Source organism: Chanodichthys erythropterus, chromosome 7, assembly GCF_024489055.1.
Source record: "Chanodichthys erythropterus isolate Z2021 chromosome 7, ASM2448905v1, whole genome shotgun sequence".
Taxonomy (NCBI): domain Eukaryota; kingdom Metazoa; phylum Chordata; class Actinopteri; order Cypriniformes; family Xenocyprididae; genus Chanodichthys; species Chanodichthys erythropterus.
The window spans coordinates 19,358,156-19,372,064 of NC_090227.1; the positions used below are offsets into that span (position 1 = coordinate 19,358,156).

The 13,909-nt window shown below is 34.5% G+C and overlaps 1 protein-coding gene across 7 annotated transcripts in view; it reads left to right on the forward strand.

Annotated features, from left to right (window-relative positions):
- The window catches only part of LOC137023153 (neprilysin-like), an 86,131-nt gene that overhangs the window by 4,820 nt on the left and 67,402 nt on the right, over positions 1 to 13,909 (forward strand). For 4 of the 7 annotated variants that reach the window (XM_067389859.1, XM_067389860.1, XM_067389857.1 and 1 more), the window contains one exon: positions 3,023 to 3,148. The exons of 2 other annotated variants lie outside the window; for them this stretch is intronic. In XM_067389859.1, the coding sequence (XP_067245960.1) occupies positions 3,088 to 3,148 (61 nt within the window). In that variant the 5' untranslated portion in view covers positions 3,023 to 3,087. Of the gene's footprint in view, positions 1 to 2,273; positions 2,974 to 3,022; positions 3,149 to 13,909 lie in introns of those variants that run through there. One more of the 7 variants, XM_067389863.1, reaches the window with a different exon arrangement.

Sequence of the window (13,909 nt, forward strand, 5' to 3'; positions counted from 1 at the left end):
GTTATGTGTCTCTGGAAAATAGTGATCTTTGACAATATGTTGAATATTAAAGTTTTTTTCTATTTTTTAATGAGGAATTTGTGGACACATTCATATTTTAGATTTGTGGGTTTAAAAATATTGTATTTATTTTTAAGTAAAAAGATAAAATAAACCCCTGGGGTGAGATGCACAAAATGCCTTGAGTGGAATGTTGTTGTTGCTGTTGTTGTTATTATTATTTAATATAAAACTTATTGTAATTAACAGGGTTGTTATTCATTCATTAGATGTACATTTTAGACATATTCACTGTTCATTAAAGCCTGAAGGCTAATTGAATTAAGTCATTTAATTTGAATTCACATTGCTGCTATTATGGAATATCTTAGATTAAAAAATAAGCAATTAAATCTTAATAAATCCATACCCCTTTGGTAGGGGATGTTTGAATAATTTTACATGTTGTGCTATGAGAACTAAATTAGCAAACCAAATTGTATTTATTTCCCTCAACAGAAAGAATTGAAAATGCACTAACTATTTTATAGGAAACACAGTCATGTCTATTCCTGTAAATCACCCTTGTGGGTCCAACCCATAATTGTGTTTTTCAGCTGAAAGACTGAACTGTTGCAAGGGGCACAGAATTTACTTGGTGTTGGCATTAATCTTAGTAAATGCCAAGAGATTTCAGGGGAATAGAAAAATGCTGAGAAATGATGGTCTTGTGCCAGCAATACCAAACTGACCATCTAGAAAAAGGCATAGGAATGAAGGGGAAGATCCAGCCAACGACCTGATTCTGGAGCTCCCTAAAGCAAGGACTGCACTGTCAGAATGACATAATCTCCAAGAGATAGCCAATTTCACTGTGCACAAAACAGATGGATAGATATCATAAAAGAAAACAAGGAGTAGATAAAGTTAAAGTGAATGGTGGATGTGGTGAAAGAGAAAAGGAAACAAACATTCTACAGAAAAGGAAATAAATCTCATGATGTCCAAAGGGAAATAATTGGCGTAATACCTTCCAACTGGCCTGCTCACTTTTATACTCCCTGTGGACAGTCCGATAACAAACCACATAAGAGTGGTCCTAGTTACTCCTAATGCATTACACCACTACAATATTTCAGATCTCAAATAACCTCTGGAGTCACCAAAGACATCCTGTCCTGGTGTGCGTCATTATATTAAGTGCACTGGGCTCTCAGTGACGGTGGAAGGAAAGTTGGTTCCTCAATGAACCCCTTACACAATACAACAGAGTGCTTGCAAATGGTAATATGAACTGTGCTGCAGTGGAACAGATTGTTTTTTCAAGTGCCTTTGTTTAAATGAAATTTTGGACACAGCGATTCTATTTACTTTTTATTTATTTATTTATTTAATGAGTAGCATAACACTAACTGATTTAGAGTGATATATATATATATATATATATATATATATATATATATATATATATATATATATATATATATATATATATATATATATATATATATAAACACGGAATTTAAACCTGTAGGTGATCTCTGTTGTAACAAATCATATAGGCTACATACATTGAAACACATTATAATAATATTCACTTAAAAATAAACATTTTGAACCATATTTAATCTCACATGGGCCTAAAACATGTTTAAACCACAGTGTGACCATAGTCTGCTGCATAGAGAGTAGTGGTGTCAAATTGCCCTATAGTTTCACTACCATGTTAAACTTGTGGCATCTTGCTGACCTCAGGTTTTGTGCTGTACTGACACCCTCTGCTGTTAATCGGTAATACGTGGAACCAGCAAGGTCTGCAAAAGGGCAAAAATTCCTTTCCAACATGTAAAAACACAAAGAAATGCAAAAGAATTATCCATCTATTTTACAGTAATATTTTCAGCCTGATCAAGTACGTTTCTACTTTGAATGGAAATGTTTAAATGGAAATGTTTAATTTGTCACACAGCTGCAATTATGAAACCTTGTAGTTTTCAATATTAAAATAAACAATATTCTGATAACTTACACATAGTAAACTTTAAAATAAAATGCATGACATCTGCCTTTGGACGAAGCTGATTTGAAATCCAGTTCTATTAATGATTGCAAATATAAATCCGATTACAAATAATAATCATCATATTTTTCAAATAGTTTTAAGTGTGACTGTTATTAAGTTTAATGATTACTATATCATTCAATTTCAGGAGGCAATAACAGTCTACAATCATTAACAATTGCCCCAGCCCCCAACGGTCATCATCATTGTGGACATAATGTAGACCTTAATAAGGACTGAAATTACCCGCATTTTATATAATTAATATAGGCTACGCGCATTGTAGTTAAGGTTTTCACACAGCAGTTAAAAACCACAAATTAAATTGTGGCTCATGAATAAAGGTCGCCTGAAGAGGTTTCTATAGCAACAGTATGCTACTTGAACGCTTGTTGATATAATAAATAAAAGCATTACAAAAAACAACAACAACATCAAAAAAAAAAAAAAAAAAAAAAAAAAACTCTTTAAAATAGTTGACGGTTAGCAAAAAGGTTAGACGTTGGACGGTTCTAGAGGAGCCAAAAGTAAATTTTAACTGCGCGAAAAGAATACGAAATAATGTGCACCGAAAATTACTGACTGTCGGAACCCCTTTAAAGTCTTTGTATAAGTTTCACACGCTCGTTTCTAGAAAAGAGTTTATCCATGAAACTCAAGCATCTGAGCAGAACCCAGAGTTCACTGGTGCGATATCAGCGCACAGTTGCGCGCTCGACACCGCGCTGGCATTGCTGCCAGCCTCAGTCAATCCTAAACACCGCCTTTCGTGGGAGGCAACATTAGACGCCGGGAGAACTTAAGTACTTCGTTGTTGTCTCACATCGTTCGTTTCGCTGAATTAATCCTAAGGCATTTTCCAGGTGTTTTCTTATGCGCATCAAATAATAACTGATTGACACAAGGACATCCTGCGGGCGCGACGTTAACAGGTATCCAAGGGAACTGATATCGCTCAATGATTTGTTATTGATATCCTAGGAACCCAGAATACTCTTGAAAGTCATCGATCTGGAAGGAGGGTATCTTTCTCACGGATTTAATGGATGTTTGATCGGTTGGTGATGCCCATTTATATCATCGACCGCAAATTTCCAGAGACACCTGGTGAGTCTGTTACGCATGCTGCACATGGCTTAGAAACATGGTGTGCTGACTAAGATATTTCATTAATGCACTGGCTGGGAAATGCTAAAAGTTGTTATTCTCTGGTTTTAATTAGTAGCCTAATAGTTGTTGTCCTAAGATGCGCACTGTTCTGAAAGTATGGACTGCATACTTAATGCTTTTAAGTATTTTACTGCCTTTGAATAGCATCTCAGATAAATGAAAAGTAAATCTAAAATTAAATGCATAATTAACATAACTCAGAACTGCTGATGATTGTCCATGTTCCTCAGAAATTTAACTTCTTTCATTTATGTGTCACCTATATTGTACATTTGGTAGTGTTTTTCTTTTTTTTTTCTTTTTTTTTTTTGCACTGCTCAGAAATGTACTAACATATCATAAAATTAAATGTGAAAAACCAAGAGTACTGTTGATACAGTACAAACACTAGTGTAACACACAGGAAACATTGCCTATAGGAAACATAAAGCACATTCATTTAAAATCTCATTTTGTGAAGTTTTTAGATGTATACTGATATATGTTGAAGATTTTCATTTAATCAACCATAATATTTCTACCTCGATGTCAGACCTGTATCTCATTTCTAATTCAGTAAAGTTATGGTTTTAGAACTCGGGTTCTCTAATGCTGAATTATCATGCATTAATATAAGTACATTTTTAAGAGTCATCAGTCATGTTTTTCATATTTGGAGACATTATAACATGGATGTGATATGCACAGGTTGTCCCAGATAAATGTTTTAAAGCAACATACTGTTTGTGAGGACATGGAGAAAAGTATATGACTTAAACTTAAGATAAGATAGAACAGTGGTGACACCGAAACAAGATATCATAGTTCTGCTATTCAGTAAGAATGTATTTTAGAGATGTTAAAAGGTGTTGAATACTCATACTTTAAGTAAGTTACAGTACATTCAAAATTCTGCAGCTAGAATTTTAACTAGGACCAAAACTAGAGATCATATTACTCCCATTCTGAAGTCACTACACTGGCTACCAGTTAAGTATAGAGTTGATTTCAAAGTTCTTATGCTCACATGGTCGGGCCCAGAGTATTTATCTCCACTTTTAACACGTTATATTCCAAATTGAAGTATTTGCTCTTCTCCGCAGGGTTTTGTTAGTTATCCATTACATACACTTACAATCCATAAAAAAAAAAAAAAAAAATGTACACAGTAAAATTATGTTTTCCATTGAAACAGTAATATACGGTAAAACAATGCATTCTGGGTAATGTTATTTGTTGTTTTCGAGAAAGAAACATAGACTATTTTCTTGAAAATGACAAATATTACACAGAATGCATTGTTTTTACAGTATATTACTTCTGTATATTACAATGCATTATGGGTAATATTATTTGTTATTTTCAAGAAAGTAGCCTATAGGCAAATATTACCCAGAATGCATTGTTTTATGGTATATTACTGTTTCAATGGAAAACTGTGTTTTACTGTGTAATTAATTTATTTATTTTTTTTTTTAAGTCAATTTTTTAGTGTGGGTGACAGGCCTTTTTCTGTATCTGCTCCATTTGAAATTCAAGAAGCACAGTAATTTTTAAAAAAGCATTTAAAAACATATTTTTTAAGCTATCTTATTGTTGATTGTGACATTCATTGCTGGTTCTTATTTTAATTCTTCATGTGAATTAAAATAAATCTCTTTTATTTGTTTGTTTGTTTATTTTAATCCTCCAGTGTTTTTGGTTTGATTTATTTTGTATTTTGTTTATGTATTTTTCTTATACTGTAAAGTGCTTTGAGAAGCTCCTTTAAAGGCGCTATAGAAATAGTGATGTTATTATTAAAAGAGGTCTGACAAACTCAGTCCAAATTTAGACATCTTTTTGTTGAAGTTGTTGAATATATATATATATACTTTTTCATACAAGATATTTGATAATTAGGTTTTATGTTTAAAGAAAATATGTGTCCCTAAGCATTTTAACCGTTCAATCATTCAGATATTTAACAAAACAAACATTTAAAGCTATTTACCATATTTCTTAAAATAATAACTAAATATTTAGAAATAACTATGATTAAGTAAAAAAAATAAAAAATAAAAAAATGATTTACTGCCCAACAAATTGTTTAGTTCAGATGGCCATATTTGTGGCCTTATTAAAGTCATCTTGGTCCCCCTTTGCATACCCCCTGCAACATGGCACCAATTATTTTAATATAAAAATAAAATAAAAAAGAATAGTGTCACATCACAAGGCATGCAACAGCAAGCATGAAGTTCTGAAAAACCCTTAGTATACAAATTCATAAAATCAACGTAGGCTCATTGGAAAACCATGCCTCTACCTATATTTTTTGTTAAAAAAAAAAAAAAAAAAGTGAAACACCGACAACTTTTATTCCTTTCACACAAAGTATGATTACATGGGCAGATTATTGTCATTAATAAAGATCTGTTTTCACATGGTTCCTTGCACAGTACTGTTATGACCTCGAAACACTTTTACCATAGTGCATGATTTGTAAACTAATACATCTTGATGTTTACATCAAATAATCAGCTCTATATGTACAGTATGGCTTTTCTGACATAGTAAACTTGCTCGGTAGCTCACCTGGTATAGCAATGCACTTGGGATGCGGAGCACTCGGGGACGATTCCTGTAAAACCAGAGTCATAATAAAAGAGCACAAACACTTGTAAGGAAGCTAAAGTAGTAGTAGAAGATCATCTTTTTCTGATAAAACAGTGTGGTGCTATAAGCACATTCAGGACATTTCACTTTGAAAGTTCCGCAAAATATGCACGAAGCAACGTAAAATAATTTTATTAAAAATCCAATTCTATTTAGTCATGTTAGTCAGCGAACAAGCAAAAGAACTACCAAGTTATTTCAACAGAGTGTGTTTTGATGTTGCTTATTGCTGAGGTTATGGTTAGTGGTTTGGGTTAGTTGCAATAAAAATGCAAAATGTGACACATAACTGGAATGTATTTCATAGCACTCTATGAACTAACAATTTTTTACCAGTCCTTAAGATGTTTTGTGCAACAATGTATGAAAGCTTTGAAAATGCAGCACAAGCAAACATGGAAACAAATTGAGACAGTGGAGAATGGCAGTGGAGAATGATGCAGAAATATGTCCCAGCAGTTTGAAGTGTACTTGTAAACAGAATGTAATTGCGGATGCCTTGTCATGTATTCCTGTCAAACTTCAGCCAGTGTGCAAAACCACAGAAAAGGAGCTTCTGAAGAGTTTTTTTTTTTTTGTATCCACAGACTTTTTCACAAAAAAAGTGTTTGTGTCTATAAAGTATTAAAAGCCTAGCATAAGCATTGGGGCTACTTAGGTGAGTTTAACAGCATCGAAAGTTCAGGAGCCTGATGAAATACATTTAAGACTGAAGTGTAAACTGTGTGGTTTAGCTACATATGTATTCTCTATGAGCTGTACAAACACAAGTTTCTGAGGGTTGTTATACTGATTACACAAGTCATGTGGAGGGTATGAGGCTGTGTTTTGTGGTAAAAGACATGCTTATAGGATTCACCATTGCTGTGCCAGAAGTGAAGCAGACTGCAGATATTATAGCCAACTCTGTGATTCACCATGGCAGTGATAATAAGGAATCAAACAGAAGCTCTTACAGTAAAAGCTGCACTGAAGCACTAAATTTGCATTACGGATGACCCTCACAGTTGCACTCCAACCTAGAATCTTTGAAGCTAGTGCGAGGCAACTTTCTCTTAAGTATTAGACTGCTAATTAGATTCTCAAGTCTCGGCCACCCTCAGGGTGATTGTCACAGCATGTGAAAGATCTATGCGATTTGCCAATTTACTACTAATTACTAAGATGTTGTGATCTTTGTTTCTGAAAAACATGGAAAAAGCACTTACTCTAGCTGATGATGGGTGATAATTACTAGTGGCGTATTATAATTAGAAGAAACCCTATAAGTCGTCCATGCTTCCTGTCAATATTCAGCATAAGCTTGCTATATTGTATAGCGAACAGTGATGAAGATATTTTTGTTCCACAGCTGTCAAAGGAAAGGTATGGCTACTTTTAAAGCAGTGGTTCTCAACCTTTTTTGACTCCAAGGCTCATATTGTCCACAAAAATATTCAAAGACCCCATGACTTTCCTGTTGTTTGTGATTTTCTGAATAAAGTTAAAGGATTTTGAAGAATATTTTTATTAATAATTTCTACCTGAGAAAATGTTTTAGACTTCAGTAAAATGTATATTCATTATATATAATTGTTATGCTAAATATATTATATATATTTTATATAACTCATCCATTTGTTATGGATTGGTTTTTGAATTAGTATAGTCTCTGCATATTAATCTGGGATATGAGAAGGTATTTTAACATGACACAAATGACAAATATCTTCTTTAATTACACAGTTGTTTAGCTGCTGTAACTTCTTGTTTTGAAAATATGATTTCTTAAATTTAGTAAGCTATAAGTTTGGTTTATGAACACACCAGCATGGCTGTGCTGGAAGAGATTAGGTTGAAAGGTCTTCCTGTTTCTAAGTCCTTCAGGGAGATGCAGTACCCCTGCTAAGGCGGGTTGATTCCCTGCCGATCCACATACGTCAGACGATATCCGATCCGGGGGTCCTGGGAGTGTGTCAGGATTATGCCTGGTGTGGCAAGTAATGCATCTGGCACTATCTCTTGCACGCTCCTTCCCCTTTTACAATAATCTAACTTTACTCCCTGCCCGAGTGTCCTAGATGGATTTGGAAAGTCAAAGCTGGTGAAGTTGCCCTTGGTTCTGATTTTCTCCAGACCTGTCGCAGTCACAAGTAACAGGTCTGCCTTGAGATTTGATCATATCCTCAGTGGGGAGTCAGGGGACATAGATAAGCTGTCACATAGCCACTTAGGCTAATATCACAGACAAGGGAGAGATACAGGTCTTTGTTCATCACTGCAGATGTGCCTCATGTTATCTAAATTTAGTGAAGATATCACCTACCAGATAAACTCTGGATGCGGATAATTTAGTCTTAGAATATGAATAAAGGGAGGATAATATCTCCCTCAAAATATAGAGAAGTAAATAAGAGAACTTTGTTAACATAGTGAGATTTTCAGGTATTCATTTCACAGCAATTGCAGAACAGATGAAGAATAGACATAGGTGGTGAATAATAAATGACCTGTCTGTCATCTTCTGTTTGTGTGTTTCACCAAAATATGAAAAGAAAGAAAATAGATCAGTCACAAGCCAGAAGTTCCCAAAAAATTCTCATTTCAATTTCAACCTCTTTATTAGCACTAAAATGTTGCCAAAGAACAATGCTTTAATGAAATAATCATAAATTCATGATAAAATAGAAGAATATGCTGAAACTTGATCATACAAATGGTGCAAAGATGTTTTGCTGCTGGACTTCAGCAATGTCATCTCTTTACTTTTTGTACAAATTATTTCATACTCATTGAGCTTCAGTGATATATTCCACCATATGAGGTTTTATTTACAAAGTTCAGGAGGAACATGTTCAGATAATCAACCCAATCAGTGCAAGGGGATATAAAAATAGCTGGCTCACCTCTGTCCCACGACAGTTTTCCAGCATCCCTCCTCTACCCCAACTCCTCACCCTTATCGGTTCTCATCCCAGCCAGTGCTTGGGGGCAGTACTCTTGGTTCAGACCACATTCCGAGCTCGGAGCCCTCCCCAAGGACAGAATGCGAAATTTGCATACTCTTTACTCGGTTTGATTATATTCGAGTGTGAACTCATGAAATACATTACCAGTTAAAAGTTTGGGGCCAATAAGATATTGAAAGGGAAAAAATGCTTGAAGAAATTGAGCAAACCAGCATATTAGAATGATTCTTTGAAGGTGTTACAATCTGTGTTGCTGAAGCAGGGATGAGTCATAAACGGACTTCTATGCAAAAAGGAACTTTATTCAAAAAGGGAACAGAACAGCGAACACGTTTATCACTCTGAGGTCTAAAAACGCGCCGGCGCGTTTTGCAGTTTTTTTTTCACATTGCAGCAAAACAGACTTAAAATACTCCGTCATTTTTTGTCATAGAGACATAAGTAATATATCAATTGAAACTATAGAATGTCTTCTTTTTTTTGTGTACACTCACAATCAAAATAAAACTTTGTGCTTTTTAAAAATAAATAAAATATACAGGGTGTGCTGTCCTGCCGTCTCCGTCTCTGCAAACATCGTTCTAAAACGTCACTAAAAGTAACTAAAATAGATGGCTTATACATGCTACATGGACATGAGAGATATGTCTTTGGAAAGCTTTAAGTGTCTACTTTTAAACAAAACAAATAAATTCTAAAACAAATATTCTCCCTTTATGTAATCAGTATAAAAGTAAAGAGAGGTACTGTTTCTCCTGTCTGACCTAATTATCTTTAATGTGTGCCCGCCCACGCGCAGAGCGCTCTATTCATAAGATAATGTGCTGAGGCGATTTATGCAAACTGTAAACGCCCCTAACAGCGTCTTAAAAAGCATCAAGTTTCATCAGATTCATTCGCTGTCCTTCGCGTTTGGAAGATGGCACACTACACAGGTGAGCAGGCTCTTCAGATGGTCCTGGACAGTGAGGAAGTTCACTCTTTCCTCGGAAGAAGAACACGACTCTGACGATGAACGTCTGCATTTTGAAGAGCGACTTGATCCAGCTGAAGATACAGTTTCTGATGAGTAAGTGATTTAGTTTTACTTAAATTATTTGACGTGTTTTTTTTTTTCTATATAAGCGTACATATATTTGCCTTATATTTACATCTATCTATATAACTATATATATAACTTTATCTCATAAAAACGCTTATAAATAGAATGCTTTTCTGTTGATATAGGGCCTACTTAAATTATTTATATAAGCGTACATCTATATTTGCCTTATATTTACTTCTATCTATCTATCTATCTATCTATCTATCTATCTATCTATCTATCTATATATATATATATATAACTTTATCTCATAAAAATGCTTATAAATAGAATGCTTTTCTGTTGATATACTCAAATTATTTGACGTGTTTTTTTTTTATATACAAGCGTACATCTATATTTGCCTTATATTTACATCTATCTATAAATATATATATAGCGTATCTAAGTACCGTATATGATAGGCGTGAATGTGCTAAAATATGCTTGGTTGTGAAATGCGCGAACATGTTGCTATTTGCTAAATGTGCTAACTGATATAGCAGACTGTAAACGTTTACACATTCGCACACTTTGTCCGGTAATGGCCAATTGACAGACATATACAGCATGCTTGTATACCTGTTACTTTCCTGTCAGTTATGCATAGCTAATGGTATGAGAGTATTATCTTATATGCTAATAATAACAGGGTTTTTTTTACATTTTTTTTTAGGAATGTGGATCCATCACTCTCACATTCACCTGCAATTCCCACTAGGAGGGCACGCAGCAACACAGTTGAGTAAGTACACTTTTACCCACTATATGGTAGGCCTATATTGAAATCTGTAAGATTTTTCATGTTTTTAAAATAAGTTTCGTCTGCTCACCAAGGCTGCATTTATTCAATTAAAAATACAGTAAAAACAGTAATATTGTGAAATATTATTACAATTTAAAATAACTGTTTTCTATTTGAATATATTTCACAAAGTCGTTTATTCTTGTGATGTCCAGCATCATTACTCCAGTCTTCAGTGTCGCATGATCCTTCAGAAATCATTCTAATATGATGATTTGCAGCTCAAGAAACATTTATTGTTTACAATTGTTCAGAAATGTTTCATAAGTACAGCAAATCATCATATTTGATGATAATATTTGATGATAATCCATTAATAAGATTGCATATTTGACTGATAATATATTTGCAGAGCTCTGTGGTGTGTCGTCACAGAAAGCAGCTCCAAAACGGACCAAAAGTGACCATGTACCGGTTCCAGGAGCAGAGCTGACATCAGATGCAAGGAATAATGCCACCGCTGGTCATCGGAACTGCATGCTTTGCAAAGTACAGCTTGGTAAAAAGCAAGACACACCTTGGAAATGCCAGGCATGTGACATTTACTTGTGTCTTCAGTTGAACTGTTTTCAAAAATGGCACACAGATGTGTGACTGTTCAGATTCTCTGTTCACCACCTCTCACTGACCATTGGGCTGCAAAGATTATCTATATGTGATCAAGCAGGTTATGTATAGGGTGTAAAAGTGGGCTTTTTTTTATAAACCTTACCTTTATTTGCCTGTATACACAAAAAATGTGCCTTTGACCCTAGTTTATATGTGGATTATATTGTTAACTTTATTTTAAATAAAAAAGAAAAAAAACAATGATATGTCTTGTCTTTGCATTTTCTTAGTTGACTCAGTCACATTCCTGACTGAATGGCTCATTATGCGGCTCATTAGGGGCAGGGTCTTAATCTCCCCAGGTGTAAATCACTTCATTATTCATGAAGAGTCACACCTCTTCGCATATGGCCTACCTAAACAAAAAGTGTCTTAGAAATTTAAAATCAATACAATGTTTTATGTGTCAGAGTAGGGAGGATCATTTCCACATCATTTTGAAGCAAAAACTCTACACTAAAATATACAATTCTCAAAAGTCTTGTGAAAAAACATTTAGTATGCATTTTTAGGTATTGTTTCAGTTACTTTTTTTTTTTGTTTTTTCAATAACCACGCATAAACATTATTCCTTTAAAAACACAAACATGTACATACATGTTCCTCACATATTATGGTAGCCTAGTTTGTGCTGAATACAGTGTAATGACACTTTTGTCATTAATATGTTTATAACCAACTGATAAAAGCACAAATGTCAGGGCATGTCAAAACTTCTCCAGGGCCCAAAATCAGCCTCAGACTCCAGAGGGTTTTTTTTTTTTTAAAGGTACATTCACTGTATCAGCTCTAACAAACTGCAAAATGTAAAACTGCCATTTAGTGGGAAGCCCTGGAGCACCTGTGTGGCCATTTAAGCCTCTCAATTATCCAGCTCAGAGTACATCACTCTCCGTTTCTTTAATGGCTTATTATCGGCACATGTGGAGGAAACTACAGTCTGACAGCATATATACTAGGCATTTTCAGCCATGGTCATGTTCTGTACACATAAAGGTGAAGTGTGTAATTTCTGCTTTACTACTTTTACCAAAATACTAAACAAAAACAACAACAAAACCTATACCTTTTATTTGATTTGATGCTTGCAATATTGCTAGTAGGTTTAATATCACCTATAATCTATGTTTTTGAAAAAGTAACCATGGAATAGCAGTGTCCATTTGTATGTATGAATTTCATTGCAGCAAACATTGAAACATAGTGGCCTCTGCCAATAAATGAAGCTAGATCTGGTTTCAAGGTTTTACTGGATGTATGAACGTATTTCCTTTTAAGTTCATGCAGGTGCCCTAGCAGGTGTCCTGCCATTGTATTGTCACTGTTCCAAAGTCCAGTTCAGATGCTTGTGTGCCCATTGCAGGTGCTTTCGACAGGGGAAAGGGGTCATCATAGGCACTCTGATTGGTCTGTGTCTACACAGCCCCATACGCAGAAGAATTTGATGCACTGTGTGTTGACACATTCCTTCCATTAAAATTTTGTGTGATTTGTGCCACAGTAATCCTTCTGTTGGCTTGGACCAGATGGGATTGTTGCCCTCATGCACTGATGAGTCTTGGGTGCCCAACACCCTGTCACTGGTTTGTGGTTTATTCCTCCTTGGACCACTGTTGGTAAATTCTCACCACTGCTGATCCACAAGCCTTACCGTTTCAGAGATACTCTGACCCAGTGGTCTTGCAGGGGTCTGATGGACCCCACTGACTTCCATAATAATAATAATAATAATAATAATAATAATAATAATAATTAATAAAATACTATGGAAGTCAGTGGGGCCCATCAACTGCTTGGTTACCGACATTCTTCAAAATATCTTCTTATGATAATTTTGTGGTCAATTTGTGTTCTACATTTATGTTTATTTTATTCTCAGCAAACTGCCATTAAAGGTGCCCAAGAATCAAAAATTTAATTTACCTTGGCATAGTTGAATAACAAGAGTTCAGTACATGGAAAAGACATACATTGAGTTTCAAACTCCATTGCTTCCTCCTTTTGTAAATCTCATTTGTTTAAAAGACCTCTGGAAAACAGGCGAATCTCAACATAACACCGACTGTTACGTAACAGTAAGGGGCAAGAACAATAGCGAAAAATGGCAGATGGAGCGATAATAACTGACATGATCCATGATTACAAGATATTTTTAGTGATATTTGTAAATTGTCTTTCTAAATGTTTCGTTAGCATGTTGCTAATGTACTGTTAAATTTGGTTAAAGTTACCATCGTTTTGCGTGAGATTTAAAGGGGCTGCAGCCTGAATCGGTGCATAGTTAATGATGCCTCAAAATAGGCAGTTAAAAAAAAAAATTAAAAAAAAAATCTATGGGTTATTTTGAGCTGAAACTTCACAGACATTCAGGGGACAACTTAGACTTATATTACATCTTGTGAAAGAACATTCTAGGGCACCTTTAAACAAAATCACTATTGCATAAGTAATAGTTATAAAAATGACTGAAATTTTATTTATTTTAAGATTTTAAAACTTAGTCTTGTTTAAAATTATGTAATCCTTTGAATGAACTGCCACTAGAAATGACAAAGAACAAAATAAAATGTTTGAATTTCAATTGAATTGCATTTAATTAATGGAATTGAAAACAT